This window comes from Manis javanica, chromosome 4 (assembly GCF_040802235.1).
Source record: "Manis javanica isolate MJ-LG chromosome 4, MJ_LKY, whole genome shotgun sequence".
Classification (NCBI taxonomy): domain Eukaryota; kingdom Metazoa; phylum Chordata; class Mammalia; order Pholidota; family Manidae; genus Manis; species Manis javanica.
This window is the reverse complement of record NC_133159.1, coordinates 158,928,172-158,946,206: the sequence shown is the minus strand read 5'-3', so window position 1 is coordinate 158,946,206 and position 18,035 is coordinate 158,928,172. Positions and strand designations below refer to the sequence as shown.

The window sequence follows — 18,035 nt, the reverse complement described above, 5'->3', positions numbered from 1 at the left end:
TTGGCGGGGACAGTGGGAGGAGGACAGGGCATCCCATCTAGGAACAGTCCCTTGCATTACAAGGAGGTCCACTCCTCCCTCACCTTTCCAATCCCTCTTGAGATGCTGGCTCCAACCACAGCTTTTGAACTTTAGGCCACCCCATCGTGGGCCCTTCACTCCCAGTGTCCTTCCAATGTGAAACCCATTCCTCCCAAATGTCCCAGATTCCCCAGCATCTGCTTATCTTGTCTGTTGAACCATTTCTGTAATGATTTTTTTTACATTGTTTTAGGATTTTTGCAAAGGTGTAATAAATGCCATTGAAAACTGCTCACCTTTTATTTTTTGCCTGCTCCTTCTACCTGTGCTTCAAACTGGCTTTTGTACAAAGTTCTCAGGCAAGGGGAACTCCCCCTTGGAAATGGAAGGGGGTTCCCTCAAGGGTCCATCTGGCTCTTTGGTCCTGGGCTTTTTCACCCTCTTCCAGGTGACAGACACCTAGTGTGCCAGGACTGGGAGCTCTCGGCTCTGCCTGGGCCTAAAGGAGGGAGTGATTTGATGCTGACTCCTGGAGGAGTGGAGGAGGGGCCCTTGGGGGTTGGTAAAGCCCGGGAGTCCTACCCAGGCAGAGCTAGAGACACGCTGGCCATCTGTATACAGGCAGAAGTGCTATTACCCCAGAAGAACTGGGATGGTCCTGGAGTCAGTGGGTCTCTCTCCTTCCCAAGTTAAGGGAACATCTCAAGAGACTGGACACAGACAAAGAGGGCCAAGGACTTTTTGACCCTGTGGTTTTCCTAAGGTGTGATTTTGGAGGCAGAACCCAGGAATGCCATCTCCTCTCAGATTCCGTTTTCTTTTTCTTTTTTTTTTTTTTGGTATGATTACTCTACAATTACATGAGAACATTATGTTTACTAGACTCCCCCCATCACGAAGTTCCCCCCACATTCCCCATTGCAGTCACTGTCCATCAGTGTAGTAAGATGTTGTAGAATCACTACTTGCCTTCTCTGTGTTGCACAGCCCTCCCAGTGCCATCCCCCCACATTATACATGCTAATCATAATGTCCCCTTTCTTTCCCCCCACCCCTTATCCCTCCCTTCCCACCCATCCTTCCCAGTCCCTTTCCCTTTGGTAACTGTTAGTCCATTCTTGGGTTCTGTGATTGTGCTGCTGTTTTGTTCCTTCAGTTTTTCTTTGTTCTTATACTCCACAGATGAGTGAAATCATTTGATACTTGTCTCTCTCCACCTGGCTTATTTCACTGAGCATAATCCCCTCTAGCTCCATCCATGTTGCGAATGGTAGGATTTGTTTTCTTATGGCTAAATAATATTCCATTGTGTATATGTACCACATCTTCTTTATCCATTCATTTACTGATGTCAGTGTTCTTTTTATTAAGTTATTGTGGCACAGTCCTTCGATAAAGACAATGGAAGAAATCAATTAATTAATTAGTAAGATTCTTTAATTTCACAGAAATTTACCTTAACAAACACCCACTGGTGTGCCTGGGGGTATAGCTCAGTGGTAGAGCATTTGACTGCAGATCAAGAGGTCCCCGGTTCAAATCCGGGTGCCCCCTCGCAAGGCCGGGTTTTCCTGTGTTTTCATAATCCCCCGGTCCACCTCTTAAAGGTTCCTTAGCCAGTCGTGCGGGTGCGGGTGGCGCAGCGACCGATCACTTTTGCAGGCGGCTGACGGTGGAGTCCCGGGCCCTGACTGCCCACTCCTGTACTGGCAGAGCGGAGGCAGCGCACGGTGAGGTTGGTCTGGCCAGTGATCCGACGGCAGTTCCCAGGGAGGGAGGCTGTTTCTAAGGGCTGGGTTTGGCTAGTGTAGGAAAGTCAAGAGAAGCCCTCTTGAACGTGTGGGACGGAGAGAGGGGCGCCGAGAAGCAGTAAGACGGCCCCTCGCAGGATAGTGGAGGGAGACCCCGGCCCAGAGGAACGCCCACGAACTGAGGGATCTCGAGGGACTTTCCCCTTCCACATTCCCAAATCGCCTTTTTCTTACACCATCGATAGAAATCTTTAGCTCAGAGCTTCGGGAGACACTCTACGTCCAGAAGAAAAACATCTTATGATTTATATTCTTTCCAAATACAGTACCTTGGAACCCATTTCTCACGAGCACATGGCGCCTGCGTGGTAATGGCACTAAGTGGCTACCCGCGGCCCAACTGCCAGCAGAGGGGGTATAGCTCAGTGGTAGAGCATTTGACTGCAGATCAAGAGGTCCCCGGTTCAAATCCGGGTGCCCCCTTGGGCGTTCTTTTAATAAGATTCCCCAAGGTACATTGCGGCGAGTTACAACCTTCTCTGAAGTTTTTTCTTTCTTCCTAATCTTTACGATAACATTTCTTTCGCCACTTTTCTTTTGGGCAGATGACCACCTGAGAATGACAAACGGCAGATCCTCGGCCTCCCCAGTACTACTGAATTAGAAACTTCGGGGTGGCGCCCGGCAACCTGTTTTAATAAGTCCCTCCAGGTGATTCTGATGATCAATGAAGTTCCAGAGGCTTCTATTTGGAAAACTTTACACTTCGTTTGCTTCTAATTATTTCCATCCAAGTTGCTGTTTCAGCCTCAGCCCTTGTAGGAGACCATGTAAGACAGACCCCGGGACCCGCGGGACGGAAAAATGCACGGAGAGACCCGGGCTGGAACTGGAACTCCGTCCCGTGACCTCTGCCCCTGCCCCCCCGGGAGGTAGGGGCGAGGAGACGCGGACCCGCAGGGCCCGGGCTGGAGGTGGGGCGGGCCCCTGGGCAGGTCCGGAAAAGTGAGGGAAACCTCAAAGCCCTCGCGCCGCGCGTCGTCACGCCGCACTAGAGGGCAGCAAGAAGCCGCCGCTGAAAGCGGCACTATTTGGGGCTATTTGAGAGTCGGCAAGATCGGTATTTAACTTAAACAGCAAGAACTTACAGACAGGCCTTGCCTCGCCTCATTGGAAGGGATTAGAGGGGTTAGGGCTGGAAAAGGTCGTTTCTGGGACCGTGGGTCCTGAGGAAGGAGAACTGGGATTCTGAGAGGGAGTCTGGCTCTCCGGTCCGTTCTTTGGCCTCGGCGTCAGGGAACTCTTCCAGCCCACAGTGCCCCTTCGCCGGTTCCCACGCTTATCCCTTTTCTTGGGGGAATTCCTCCATTGGCCTTCAGCGTCCATACCCTTGCTCCCCGCGGCCTTCCAGTCCCTAGGCTGCAGCCCCGTAGAAGCCAGGTGCCCTCTCACCCCTCACTCTCCCACCCTCCGGTGCTCCAGCTCCTTGCCTCTGCGCGAAATAGGTCAGGGGAGGGAAGAGGCACCTCTGTGTCCTGACCTGATTCCCTGCTGTTCTATTAAATCTAAATTACGGGTATTTTTATTCTGCCCTGAAAGAAAAAAAAAAAATCTATCCCCAGAGCCTGTCCTAAGGTGGTGGCAGTTGGGGTGAGACGTCTTCTTGCTCTGGGGCTGGCTTTGAAGATTGATTGGGCGAGCCCCGGAGCAGGCCTGAGGTCCCCAGAGAAGAGGGTGGCCTCGGTTACCTTATGGGGGCCGGGGAAGGTCCCGGCTATTTCAAAGTAGGATGACCCAGGGCCCCTCTCTTCCATGTCTGCTGGGCTTGCGGGGCAAGAGGTGCTGGAAATGGGGGGTGGCGGGATGAAATGGAGAGGAGCCACGGGAAGGGGTGGAATCCAGGGCTCTGTTGGGGAGAGAAGCCGGGGGAAGTCTGCTGCAAGGGGAGATCATAGGGTGGGCAGGGCGGCAGGTGTGGGATGCGCAAACCCTCAGAGCTCGGAGGAGCAGCCCAGGAAGTCGGGAAGCCTCGTGGAGCTGGGGGCGAGGGGTGGTGGCAGGAGTTGACAGACCGAGGAAGGGGCGCCGGTGCCTCCCTGGGGCAGACTGGCCCTCGGGGCATCTCTCTGCGGCTTTACCCAGGGGCGTGAAGGAGGAGAAGGGAGGCAGGAGCTAAGGTGTGGTGCGGCGGGCAGCTGAAGCTCTTCAGGGGCTCCCCCAGCCTGCACCCCCCCGCTCTGTCCCCCTGCTGCCCCTCCCTTGGGAGCGGCTGCGGGAGCTCTCGGACGCGCTCTGGGAGGGCTGGGAGACCGGGGAGGGCTCCAGCGGCGGCGCCGCGCCCCCCGCCCCGCCCCCGCCCCGTCCCCTCCAGAGGACGCAGCTCTGCTAGCCTGTCGCCGGCTCGCGCTCTCCGCGCTCCCGCTGCCTCGCCCCGCGCCCCGCCGCCGCCTCGTCGCTCTCCGCTCCGCCTGCCAGCCCTCGGGACCTCGCGGCCAGAGCCCAGGCCCCCCTCCCTCGCCAGGGCCCGGGCAGCAGCGGGCCGGGGGCGGGTCCCGGCACCCACCATGCGGGGTGAGCTCTGGCTTCTTGTGCTGGTGCTCAGGGAGACTGCCAGGGCGCTGAGCCCCCAGCCGGGAGCAGGTAGGACTGGCCGGAGTTGGCCTGGGTGGGCCAGGGTGCGGAGAGAGGGTGGGCAGGGCGGCAGGTGTGGGATGCGCAAGTACCGACCGGCTGGCCGTGTCCGGGTGTGTTGGGTGGGGGTTGCCCCCAGGGGGGACCAGGAGCTCTGGGGGCGGTGGCAGGTGGACAGGGACCCCACTTTCCTAGACACATAGGGTATGTATGTGAGGGTGGACTGATGGCTCGGACCTTGACACTGGAGGGACCCCAGTTGAGGGGACTTCATAAGGCAGTGGGACTCTGGTCCCAAAGGAGAGTCATAGGGACCCCTGGTCATACCAGGTGAGGCTAAATTCTGATGACATGGGGAGCTGAGGCACCTCCTGCCCCAGCTTTGCCTCCTCTTTCTCTTCCCTGCCCCCACCCTCAAGCTGACCCAGGTTGGGTCTGAGCCAGATTTTAGGGCTGAGCTGGAGCAGCCTAGGGGGTGGTGGAGACCCAGCATCTCTCCCAGAGGAAGGGCAGTAGTGGCCTGGCCTGATGCCTTCTGCTCACTGTTTGATGCCTGGAGAGTGGTCCCAGGCCTAGGAAGAAGCAACTTGCTGCTCCCCTAACCCCGAGCCCCCAGGGTCCTCCTGTCATTCTTGCTCTGCTCTGCTCTGGTGACCTTTGGCCTTTAGCTGCCCTGGCTCTAGTTGGGGAAGGGGGCTCCTATCTACACACAATTCCCCGGCACCAGTTCTCCATAATCATCTCTCCCACCTGGAAGCCCTTTCTGAGATCTACCTTGAGTCTCTCGTGTTATATAAGAGCCACTTTTTAACATGTAATTTCAAATTCTCCTACTTTCTCCTCATGCACCCAGACCTTCTCTGGGGTTGTGGACGTTCATATTTGTGTTTAAGCCTTTTGGTAGAGTGAATTGGGAAGATAAATCTCTGTCTCACTGGCATAGGAGTCCCTTGGATGGGACAGAGCAGGTTGGGTGCAGAGGGCTGTCCAGGGGGATGCTGTGGTTGGGTTGCTGTGCCTCAGGGATGTGCTAGCATCAGGCCAAGAGTCAGTGACTGTGTTCTTGACTTTAATGGTATCTGTATATAGCTGAGACAGGATGGACCCCTTTAGAGAGGGAGGATGGGGAAGGATGCTGACAGTGGGGATTGTGGGCAGAGAGCAGGGGAATCTGATGTGGCAAGGGGCTGCTGGTGCAGAACCACCAGTTTTCAGGGAGACCACATCGAGAGTGGCTTGGGACTTGGTTTCTAGTTCTAGCATCTCACTTCGTGACCTTGAGAAAGTTACTTTGCTTCTCTGGGCCAGTTCCTCACCAAGTGAAGTTGTAGGCAAAAATCTCTGACTTTTTGTGGTGGGATTACGAGAGATCTTTTTTCTTTTTTATGAGTGTCTTTCTGTTTCAGATTCGTTGTGATATGTATGCATAATTGATAATAAAAAAATTAACACATAAAAGAAAAGGTTGGACAGGTCAATTTTTAAGGTCCTTTGCAGCCCCAACTTGGTGGAGTCTTCTGAATTCAGAATGTGACTGGGTTGATGACCGAGGGCTCTGAGACCCTGACAGATTTGGGAGAACTAGAATTGGGAGAGGGCTGGGGAAAAGGGCATTGGAGTTACCAAGGAGCTGCTTGTGGGTGGTGGGCTGAGGGCTGCCTCTTTAGAGTTGGTTGGGATAATAGACACCTAGGGAGGATAGGAAGAGGGGGATAGGTAGAGACTGTCACATCTTTAAGTAGAGGACACACTTCTTCTACAGACTTCAATGTCTGCTCAATTTTGATAGATTCAACATGGAGAAAGAGACTTTCTCTGCAGCAGGGGAGGTTGGTTATACTTAAAGCAGCTTTGGGAAGCCAGAGGGGACAGCTGTTGACTTTCAGTGCAGTGGTTTTTCACAAGGCCAGACTGGATTTGAGGGAGGGCCTGTGTGGAGGCAGGGTGGTATCAGCTGGGGAGAACAGATGCAGGGGAGGGACATTCGAGGGGAGACCTGTTAAGGAGGGACAGCCAGTTCCCATTGGTGGTAGAGTCCTTGTGACCAGTGAAAGGACAGCCAGAAGCTGGACCCAAAGTGGTCCTGCTATCGAGCCCAAGGAGCAGCATCCTCCGGGCTGGGGGCACCTCAGAAGGGGGCTGTGATCTCCCCTCCCTCTTGATGGATCAACTTGTTGGATGGCACCTTAAAACTTTATCCATCGTTAGAACAGGAGCAGGAGAAAGATGGGTGACCCAAAGAAATACTCAGGCTGTGAGGGAAGACCAGGAGAGGCTGACAGACAGACAGACAGGTGAATGGGCAAGAAGATGGCCTTGGAGTGCACAGGGCAGGCAGGGGGCACTGAGGGTCTAGGCCAGGTGGAACCAGAGGTGCCTAAAACAGGCACAGAAGAGGCAGCTGGAGGTGGTTGCTGGCCTGGCAGTCAGATCAGGCCCACCACATGGAGACCCTGGAAACTTCCTCCTTTCTCTGAGCCATTGTTCCCCCTTCTATGAAATGGGGCTTGGACCAGATTGTCTCTAGGGCCCCTTGAAGCCATGGTTCTGCTTCCAGCTTCCTACTTGCCCACCAGGGACTCCCAAACAAACCGAAACTCAAATCCAAACTTCTTCCAGTGGCTGGCAGACAGCCTCTCCCTACCCCAGCCCTGCTCTCCCCAGCCCCCGCCCCATCCCTCCCTCACACGGATCCAGCTGCCCTCCAGTCCCCTCAGATGTTTAGGTAACGGGCTTCTCTTCATCCAGGCCTCAGTCAGCTCAAGGGCCACCTCCTCAGAGAGGCCCATCCTCATGGCTCTGTCCAGAGTAGACAAAACCCCAAACCTTTCGTCTGTCCTATTTTCTTCGCAGCACTTATGGCCACCTCACACTGCCTTATTTGCCATGTCATTTATTTCGTACGTGTCTTTCTATCTAGAGTCCTTATGGGCACAAGGCTCGTGTGTGCCTGGTCACTGTTGCCCCAGCACCTAGCACAGTGCCTGGGACACAGCAGTCTCAGTGAATGTGTGTTTAATTAGTGAGTGAATCAGAGGTGGTCCCAGACCCCAGACTTTCCCTTCAAGATAAACTCACAGAGAGCCAAACTGTTTCCTTTCCTCTCTTCTTCTGGGCTACTTGGTGGACCCTTCCTGCCAATTCCTTATGCCCCTCTCCCCTCCCCAGATAAGAGTCCTCACTGGGAGCCTGTCTACCAGCAGGAGGGGAGAGGGTGCAAGGAAACCCAGGGACAGCATCCTGTCTGCTTTCCTGGACTTTCCTGACTGCTTTGTGTACATTATTTTGTTAAAGACTCAACATGATCTACCAAGGGTAGGTTTTATTATCCCCATTTTGCAGATGAGAAAACTGAGGCTTAAAGTGATAATGCAATTTGTTCAATGTCGTAGTCAATAAGAAGCAGATACTAGGTTCAATACAGAACTTGTATGATTCCAAACCTGTGCTCTTTTATTCCTGTGATATTACAATGAGGGTTTCCAGTGGGGTTGTGGCTCGAAGGAAGGTTTTTCTCAGCTCTGTGGATCTCAGTGCATTTAAAGATACTTACCTATCTTCCTTCCTTCTGTCCTTCCTCCTTGCTTCCTTCCATCCATCACCTGGGTGTGCTTACAGAGTGTTTCCTGTATGTCAGGCCCTTGGAGCCTACAGATGCACCGGCAGCAGTGAAATGTTGGGATCAGGGCTGGAATGGTGCTGCACGTAGCATTTGCAGCAAGGAAGAAGGGTGTCAGGGGATATGCTGGGAAGAAGTGACATCTCATGAGACTTGAAGGATGAGCAGGAGCTCATCAGGAGAAGCATTTATTTATGGAGCAGATTGATCCTGGCTGAGAAAACAGTGTGTGAAGACTTGTGGCCAGAAAAAGCAGGGCTGGGTCCTAAAGAGGGCTTCAGGGAGACAGGAGGCTGGAGGAGAGAGCAAGGATCTGGTCACGAAAAGTCTGGGATGCCAGGTGAAGAAGCTGGGCCTTCAGCGGGAGGGCTGTGGCAAGCTGGGAGCATGGGAGAGATGGGATCAAGTTTGTCCCCTAGATGGGATGCTCTGGTGGGTGTGTGGGAGATGAGCTCGGGGATAATTAAGGGTGGCAAGTAAACTAGCTACTGGACTGAGTCGTGGCTATGGGGCTGAAATGGCAAGCTTGGTGATGGGTGGGAATGAGGGTGGCTTGGCCCAGACACATGGTGCCACAGCCTGGCCTCCTGACATCAGCACATTGCTTCTTGCCACAGAGCAGGCAGTGGCATGTGAAGGGGGCTGGGTTACCACTTCTGGGCAGCACCCCCTGTATGCCAGAGGACATAGTCTCTGGGGCCAGCTTCCAGATCCCAGCCTACCTGCCAGTCCTGCCTTGGGGCTGCCCCCGCACCTCAGGAAGCAGCCTGGGGTTACCAGTCACTTCCAGTTGCACTTTCTGTGGTCCACACAGGTCCTGGAGCCAGGCTTCCTGGTGCAAATCCTGCCACAGACTAGTTGTGTGACCTTGGGAGAGACCTTAAACTTCTTTGTGCCTCAGTTTCTGAATTTGTAAAATAGGTCTAATATGAGCACCCATCTCGTGCGGTTATTGTGGGGGTTAAACGAGTTAATGTGCTTAAAGCACTTGGAGTAGTGCTGTCACCGAGCACTCACTAGCCTGTGTGCTGCTTGGTACCGTGGGTGCAGGAATGAATGGAGGGGTGAGTGATCGGACAGCAAGTGCTCTGGAGGCTGCTTGCTGTCACTCGCAGGTGTGTGCGCTCGCATGCAGAGGCATGGAATGGGAAGGTGGGGCTCTCCATCACAAGGCAGAAGGCAGGGCGGGGAGCCGCCAAGGCTTGGATACATGTGTGACACGTGCATGAGCACGCGGGGAGGAAGGCCAGGGCTTTCAGGCAAATCTGTGTGTGTATAGCCACGTGGGCCCCTACACACACACGTGAGCCACAGCTGTGTTGGCTCCTTCCACATGCTTAGGGGTGATGTCCTGTCCTAGCCAACAGGGACAGGGAAGGGTGGTAGGGAGACAGATGTGGTGTAGGCTGGGAGAGGAAGATTCAGGGCTAGGCCATGATAGGGCAAGTTCCTGGGCTACCTCCCTCTCTATCCCTTGCCCACTCTCCTTCACAGGCTGCCTCTGACCCTGGCCCTGAACCCTCTAGTTATAGAGGGTTCTCATTTATGTTTCTCACTTGATGCTTATGGCAGCCTGTGTCATTAGCAGGATTGTCCTCCCACCCCCCATTTTAGCAATGAGGAAACTGAGGCTCAAAGAGGTAAACTGATGGATCCAAGGTCCCCTCTCTGACCCTGCCCTGTCCCCAGGCCAGGCCCCCACCATCCAGGCTCTTCCTGTCTCAGTGGCAGGACTGTTCTGTCTCTAGGTGCCCAGCATCCCTTTCTGAGACTGCCCTGCACACGTTCCTTTCCTGTTCTGGCTCCAGACCAGGCCCAAGGACCTGGGTAGCTGGGCAGAGCAGCCCAGCACAAACAGTTCTGTCTCCAGAGGCAGCTGTGGGCCCCACCCATGAGAGGCAAGACTATCCTGGCTCGGGGCCTGAGCTACAGGCAAGCTGCCTTCCAAGCGCTGGGCGCGGGTCCATCTCAGCTAGTGGGCACCTTGAGGAAGGGGTCTGGGAACTGCTCCCTCCAACTCCTCCAGAGCATCTGGCTATGATTAGGGGCAGAGAAATGAGTGGGGGCCGGCAAGGGTCCAGCAGGCACCAGCAGCCAAGAATGACTTAATTGGATAAAATGTCTAATGACAAACCACGGCCCCACAGCACAGAGTGCTGGCCCCAGCCGCAGGCCTGGTCCTGGCCAAGTCTTGTCTCAACTTCTGTCCTTGCTGTCTCCCAAGAGGTACCTCCAGTGTCGTGTCCTCAGTTATACAGTATTTGAGCATCTACTGTCTGTTAGACACTGAATACACACTTTTGCAGAAGGTGGGAAGAGTCCTGGGGGAACCCCACGTCTCCCAGAGAGACAGGCACATAGTTGGAACACTAGTGGTCTAGGAGAGAAGGCTGCATCCAGGAGTTCTGGGGAGTGGGTGAGGGCAGGAGTGGGTGTTAAGAAGGGCTTCTGACATGGTGGGCCTGAAATTGATGAAGATCACAGGGAATATCAGACGTTCCTCTCTGCTGGTCCGTGTCCCATGCACATAGTAGGGGTGACAACTGGGGCAGCAACAGAAGACACATCTTTAGGGGCCCAAATCTTTCTGAAGTGGAAAAAGCATGGCGCTGTGTCATTTAGAGTAAATTTCTTGATTGGAGGGAATTGGAGAGCACATGGAGTCTATGAATGGCTGCTAAGTGGCTATGTGGAGCCACTCTCCAAACTGGTGCCCATGGCAGGCATCGCTAATTGATCATGACCATCCTTCCTATTGAACACAAATGGAACCTCAGAATTTGTCTCAACTATAGTGCTCCTGGCTGTCACTAATCGCTTTTGAGAGGAAACCTATTTGCCTTCCTGGATGGTGTCTAAATTCCTTGTTTTATAGGGAAAGTGACTTACCCAAGGTGTTTGAAGGTAGTGATACTACTAAACAGTGGTCTCTACTGTGGAGCCATCTTGATTATCACAATCTGCAGGGAAGTTCTACTGGCATCTGGTAGGGCAGAGGTCAGAGACGCTGCTAGACATTTCACAATGCCCAGGATAGTCCCTTACAACAAAGAGCTACCCAGGCCAAAATATCAATAGTTCCAAGGTAGAGAATCTCTGATTTAAAATAGCTCTGGTTTTTAGTCCCTGGAAGGTGAGATGATGTGCCATTTCTGGCAGAGGAATAGGAACTGGTTTGGAATGTGCCGGAGCAATTGTTCTCACCCTTGTCTTCAGAGTCAAGTCCAGGGCTTCTCAAGAGCTTCCCTAGGGATCATTTAGAAATTCTAATGCTTAAGCCACACCACAGAACAACTGGATCAGAATCTCTGGGGTGGGACCCAGGCATCAGGAATTTTTTAAGCTCCTTGAATCATTCTAGTGTGTAGCTGAAGTTGAGAATAATCACCCTTTGTAGATTTGCAACTTATCTCCATCCCTAACCCACTCTTTGACCTTCTTTAACCTCTGTGAGCTGCTGATCCCTGTCTGCAAAATGAAGAGCATTATATCCACTGTGGAGGGCTGCAGTGAGGATTGAAAGTGTTCTAGGCACAAAGTATGTGGCGTGGAGCTGGGCACATGGCTCTCAGTGCATGTTGGGTGTCTCCTGCCTGGTAGCGGGTACCCTCAAAGCAATGATGGCATGGTGTTGGGGCTTCGGCAGAGTTAAGTGGGCTGGTCCCCCTCCCAGACCTTCATTCTGGACTGTGGTGACTCAGCTTTCTGTCCCCTTCTCCCAGGTCAGGATGCAGACCCAGACTCTGGATGGGCCACCAAGGGGACCACGCCTGTCTGGAATCACAGAGCCCATGAGAGCCCTGGGCAGGTGTTGGAGCCCAAAAGGACCCAGCTGAGCCAGGACCTGGGTGGGGGCACTTTGGCCATTGACACACTGCAGGATAACGGGACCAGAGTGGTGGTGAGTGCTATAGGAATGTGGAGGGAGGGGGCGAAATGGCTGTGGGGGGCTCCCCTCGTGCCCAGGCATGCTTGTCAGACACACAGATCACATATCTTTGGGGACTGGCCCTGGAGGTCAGCATGGAAAGAAGGATCTCAGGGAAGGGAATGGAAGCAGGGCTCAGCCTGGGTCATAAAATCGTAGCATCTCAGAGTTTCATAGGCTGCCTACCTCCTTGTAGACCAGAGGGGTGAAATGACTTGCTCCAGGATGCACAGCATGTCCACAGCGTTCTTGAACCTGGACTCTTCCACTTCCTAAGGCCTCCACTAAAAGTGAATGAAGGTGGCATTATTAGTCACAGTCAGCTGCCAGCTCTGGCCCCCTCCTCCCTTATTTCTGTGACTTCTAGGAACTGGGAGGCCTCAAAGGGTTAAGGCTGCCTGGCTCATGCTGCTCAGCTTCAGGGCAGGGCGCTTGGAAGGACTGAGCAGAGAAAGCAATTAGCTTGAAGCTCCGGGAGAGAAGCAGTTCTGAGGGCGGTGGTGCAGGGAGGTCAAGGGGATCAAGGCGGAGGAAGCACGTCCTTGCAGGGTCTGGCCCTGCTCTCTAGCTGGCTTTCTGGACGACTGTGTGGGTGGGTGAATCTGTCATCGTGGGTGTTTGCACGTGCGACCATGTGAGTGTTCTGTGGCCGTGTGTCTAGGCACCCACAGCTGAGAGGAAAGAGGGTGGATTCCCAGGACCCAGAAAAACTGAAAGGACAGGACGCGACACAAGCAACAACAGGATGTGCTTCTCTGCATGTCTTTCTTTATTTTATGGTTAGTAACTATTTGTTTCAAGTCAAAGAAGTGCAGGCAGCTAGTCCAGAAGGTCAGATAGTGCTAGAATCAGAAAACAAACCCCAGCAACCGACTGCCTGTCGAAACCTGCCCACCCCTTGCCCAGAAGGCTCTTCTTCGAGCCCTTTCCTGGCAGTTACCCACGTATTTCAAGTAATTTGCCTGTACTGCTGCCTCCTAATTAATTCGTTTAGACATTATCTGTCAGTTGCTTGTTGTGTATATGAAGATTTGCCTTTTATGGACTCCCTCGAGCCTCATTATACTCCATATTTTTGTTAAATCCATATGTTCTGCCTTATAGCATTATAATCATGTAAATATTGTTTACCACCAATCCAAGCAGAGTAATCTCATGTTTACTTTCTTGTATAATTTTGTTTGTCCTGGATGCTTGCCCCCACCTTTGGGCTTACTTTTCCTTACTTACCACGGCTGTAGATCCTTATATACCCATTGGCCTCCAACATAACTTCTGTGGTCAAACCTGTTGGTTCTCTTTTCTCCCCCTTGGAAACCTCTCTCCTGCTGCCCTGCTCCACCCTGGCCTGGCTGCTCGCCCACCTGCCCCTCCGCCATCCTGGGACCTCCCTCTCCTTCCTCACGAGGAGCCGCTTGCCTCGCTCCAGTGCTGGGAGCCCTGTTCTCTTGACCTTCTGTCTTTATCTTTCCAGCTTCTCCCCTTGTTTGTTTAGCTTTCTGAAAAAGGTTACACAGGAGGGGAGATTCTCTAGAGAGCTTGCATGTCTGAAAATGCCTATATTCTATCCTCACACTTGACCGATGGTTTGGTTGAATAGAAAATTCTAGATTAAAAATAATTTTCCTTCAAACAAAATAGCAACAGTCTCACAGACTTCAAGAAGGGACTAGCGGTTACCAAAGGGAAGGGGTTGGGGACGATGGGAGGGAGGGAGGGAGAAGGGGATTGAGGGGCATCATAATTAGCAATCACACTATAGGGAGGCCACGGGGAAGGCATCACAGCATGGAGAAGACCAGTAACGATTCTACAGCATCTTACTACACTGATGGACAAGGACTGCAATAGGGGGTGGGTGAGGACTTGATAGCATGGGTGAATGTTGAAACTGCAATGTTCTTCATGTGAAACCTTCATAAGCTTGTATATCAATGATACTTTAATTAAAAAAATACATTCCTTTAAAAAAAAAACTTCCTTCAGAAGTTTGCTAGCATCTCAGTATAGTTTTCTGGCTTCCAATGTCACTGATGAGAGGTTTGATGTCATCCTTACCCCCAATCTTTGCACACACTCTCTTTTCCCCCACCTCTGGAAGCTTTTGGGGTGTCCCTTGCAGCTCCAGCATTCTGAAAGGCAGCGATGTGCTCAACTCTGGCTCTTTTTCTCACCACGCTGAACATTTGATAGACTCTTTCAACCTATATTCACCGGTTCTGGAAAGTCTTCTTGTGCTTTCTGGGTTGTCTGTTAGTTTGTTTGTTACCATTGTTCTACTTTCTGGGGTATTTTCTCAACCTTAGTTTCTTAATGTTACTTTTTTTTTTCTATGACCATATTTTTAATTTCCAAAAGCTCTTTATTATTTTCTGATTATTTCTTTTCTTAAAAAAAGTCTCCTTTCTTGTGTCACGGATGTAATGTCCTTTCTCTAAGGATATTTTTAGAATTCTAATATATTTTTCCTACTCTGTTCATCATTTCCCTTCCCTTCTTCCTTCCTTCCTTTCGTTCTTGATTTCTTTCCTCCCTCCTCCTCCCTTCTGTCCTCCCTCCCTTCCTTTTTTTTCCTTCTTAGTGGGAAAGAGCTCAGGCGGGGGCAGGAGTGGGCAGAGGAAGGAAGACAGGGGATGGTGAGGCCCTTTGGGAACAGCCCAGCAGCTCTGAGTTAAGCCCTCTACACTGGAGCTGGCAGGGAGGGTGCTCACCAACCAGCAGGAGCTGCCCTGCCTCTGCAGGAGGGGCTGCACACCAGAGCTGTGGCAGAGGGGGTGGTGGAGAGACCAGGGCCAACCTGAAGCCCGGCAGGCGGGGAGCAGGGTAATAAATGCCCTGAATGCTCCCTCATGCTGCACTGTTTCTGTGACTTATTTTTCCTTTTACCTCAGGCTCCAGCATGGCTTGGCAGCATTACCGATCCTGTGTTTATTTAGGTTCGATATTTTGTTCATCATGGATTTTCTTGCATTAATTTTGATCTTAAAATATTGCATTAAAATCGTCTCTGTCTTGCTGATCGCATTTGTTGGTGCCACCCTAACTGTTGCTTCTGAGGTCAGGGCCTCACTGGCCTCACCCTGATCCCACCCTGAGGTGGACCTCAGAGAAGCAGCTGCACTCACTCCCCATGCTGGTCTGTCACCTCCATCCTGTAGAACCAGTGAGCCCGGGTGGGATGACAGCATGGAAGGCCAGGGCAGGAAAGGTTGCCTTAGTGAGGGGACACCTAGAGGCTCATTCCTCTCCAAGCCCCAACTTTGTTGGGCTGTGACCCTTGCTCTGGGCCAGACACCATCATCGGAGGACCTTCTCCCAGTCTGGCAGGGAGGGCTTTGCAGAGACACAGACTTCTGGAAGCCATTGTCTGTGGACGTTCAGAAAGGGCAGTGGGGATCAGTAAGAGCCAGTATGGATTCAATAACCCCAGATCTTAAAAACAACGACACAAATTCCCAAGCTCCACCCTGGACTGACCAGTTCAGAAACATTGGAGATAGAATCTGGGAATTTGTTTTCTTTTAAAGTTCTGCTGTGTGATTCTGATGGCAATCTAGGTGTGGGAACTTCTGATTTGGAACATTTCAAATCAATTTAAAAATCCATTACTAGACTGATCACCAGAACATGAAGCTTCCTCAGGTACCACATGGCTGTGCTTGACTAAAAGACTTCCACCCTGCTGGGGGCCATGAAGCCACACATCAAGACTCCTGAAGGAGCAAGGCCCCCCTGGCAGGAGGCCTCTCTGACTGCCCTAAGGGCTGTGCCCAGCTTTGTCCAGAAGATAAGAGGATCAGAATTCTACCTTAGCTGGAAGAGAGTTCAGATGTCAGATTGGGATCGGGAAGACCCCCTCAGCAGGCTGACTGAGAGCTTCATGCCAGATGAAACTATTGGATAAATATAAATCTTGGCACTTAAGTTTAAAATAAGGTGGGAGAGATGTGGCTTAGCAGCAGTTTATGAGGAAGACTTGGGGCTCCTCACTGCCCGTGGGCTAGAGATGAGTCAGGAGAGTGAAGTGGCTGCCAAGGACGGAGGTGGGAAAGCCGGCTGTGTTAACGGCAACTCACAGAACCCAACAGAAACCAGGGGACCAGTACTGCAGCTCTTGGGGAGCCTGAAGGGTATTTCTTGGCCTGACCACAGATGAGGAGCTTGTGCTCCATTTTAGATGGTTATTTAGATACCAGAGGAGTCTGAATGGTTGAAGGAATTTGGGGGGTATTTATCCTGGTACACAGAAGGTTCTAGATGTGTCTGTTGCTTATAGCTTCAGGGCTGCATCTAGGGCAGGGAGAATAGACTATTTCTATCTGTAGCATCTATCACTTCCTGCCTTGAATTACGTATTTATTAGTTTATATTGCCTGTCCTCCCCCGGGAACAAGAATACCTTGAGACCTGTGCCTGGCACATGGAGGAGCCCCTCCTTTGAAGGAACGAAGGAAGTAGGGTCTCAGAAGACAGGGCTGTTGCAGAGAAGGAGTTGTGCCAGGTGGGTTGTTGGGCTCAACGATCTCTAACTTTGACTGATTTTCAGGTTCCCATACATGTAAGAGGAGGTCAGTGCGTACACGCACCAGAATGGGTATACACACCCACCACCTGGATGGTCTCGGGTCCAGATTCTCAGAGGGACCTGCGCTCCATTCCCTACTCTGCCTGGAACCCATTAGGTATTGCTCTGAGCCACATTCAATGGGGCAGGTGTCCTGCCCCCTTCACCAGGCTGTGTGCCCACCCTAACCTAGACAGCTGGCAGCCTCGGCAGCTTGGGAACCCAGAATATGCCCAGTGACACCTGCCTCTCCCGAATCTCTGATCGGCATCTCTGAGAGCTGGGATCTCTTAGGCTGAAGGAAACCCCATCTAGACAATGGCTCGGTGGTAAAGGACTGGGCAAGAAAAGAGTGGCAGGAAGAGGACATTTCAGCAAGTTTTATTTGGTCTGTTTCAGAAAGTTTTCTTGGGTCTCAACAGGAAAATATTTCCATTCCCTATGTGGTATGTTTATTCATACCACAGCCTGCTTCGTGCTTCTGCTCTGGGGTCATATCAGGAGACTGAGGCAGTAATTCGACTCCTAGAAATTTACACGAAGAAAACAAGATCACTGATTCAAAAAGACACATGCACCCCTATGTTTATTGCAGCACTGTTTACAGTAGCCAAGACACGGAAGCAACCTAAGTGCATAAGTAGATGAATGGATATAGATGATGTGGTACATATACACAATGGAATATTATTCAGCCATAAAAAGAAAAGAAACCCTACCATTTGCAACAACATGTATGGAGCCAGACAGTATTATGCTCAGTGAAATAAGGCAGGCGGAGAAAGACAGGTACCAAATGACTTCACTCATTTGTGGAGCATAAGAACAAAGCAAAACTGAAGGAACAAAACAGAAGCAGATTCACAGACTCCAAGAAGGGACTAGTGGTTACCAAAGGGAAGGGGTTGGGGAGGGTGGGTGGAAGGGAGGGAGAAGGGGATTAAGGGGCATTATGATTAGCACATAATGTAGGGAAGGCAGTATAGCACAGAGAAGACAAGTAATGACTCTATAGCATCTTACTGCACTGATGGATAGTGACTGTAATGGGGTTCATGGGTGGGGGGACATGATAATTTTGGTGAATGCTGAAAGCACAATGTTGCTCATGTGAAACCTTCATAAGATTGTATATCAATGATACCTTGATTAAAAAAATTTTTTAAAAAGAGGCTGAGGGCCTGGCAGGTGGGCTTCCATTCCCTTTGCCTCCCCCGCACACCCACCCCAGTGCCCCACATCTTCCTTCATTTTACCTCAGTACAGCCTCCTGGCCTCTGGCTTGTCTTCTGGCTCTGCCCCTCTGCCAGGCCCCCACCCCAGGCTTTCTCTGGCTCGGTCCTGATCATCTTCCCTCTCACCCCCTTTTCCCTTCCTCCCAGTCCCTCTGCCCAGCCCCTGTGTCTGACCACCTCACCACAGTGTTCCTTCCAACTCAGACTGTTCCTGCTTTGAGGCCTGAAGGCATCCAGCCTGCGCTCCCAGGGTGAGCTGGCAGCTTCAGCGCCCCTGGTCAGAGCT

General features: G+C 52.0%; 1 protein-coding gene and 2 non-coding genes across 12 annotated transcripts in view; all 3 read left to right on the top strand.

Annotated features, from left to right (window-relative positions):
• The first annotated feature begins 1,503 nt into the window (after nucleotides 1-1,503).
• TRNAC-GCA (transfer RNA cysteine (anticodon GCA)) lies at nucleotides 1,504-1,575 on the top strand. The gene has a single exon. It is a non-coding gene; the product is annotated as a tRNA-Cys (tRNA).
• Nucleotides 1,576-1,583: 8 nt separating this feature from the next.
• The window catches only part of PLXDC1 (plexin domain containing 1), a 91,904-nt gene continuing 75,452 nt past the window's right edge, over nucleotides 1,584-18,035 (top strand). The window contains exons 1-3 of one of the 10 annotated variants that reach the window (XM_073235540.1): nucleotides 1,584-1,751; nucleotides 2,378-2,483; nucleotides 11,745-11,923. Coding sequence is in view for 6 of the 10 variants with exons in the window: in XM_073235535.1 (XP_073091636.1) it covers nucleotides 4,337-4,412; nucleotides 11,745-11,923 (255 nt within the window). In the remaining 4 variants the exon portion in view is untranslated. Of the gene's footprint in view, nucleotides 1,757-2,377; nucleotides 2,484-3,740; nucleotides 4,413-11,744; nucleotides 11,924-18,035 lie in introns of those variants that run through there. The other 9 variants (XM_073235539.1, XM_073235535.1, XM_036990865.2 and 6 more) reach the window with 9 other exon arrangements.
• On the top strand, nucleotides 2,184-2,255 carry TRNAC-GCA (transfer RNA cysteine (anticodon GCA)). Its single transcript has one exon. It is a non-coding gene; the product is annotated as a tRNA-Cys (tRNA).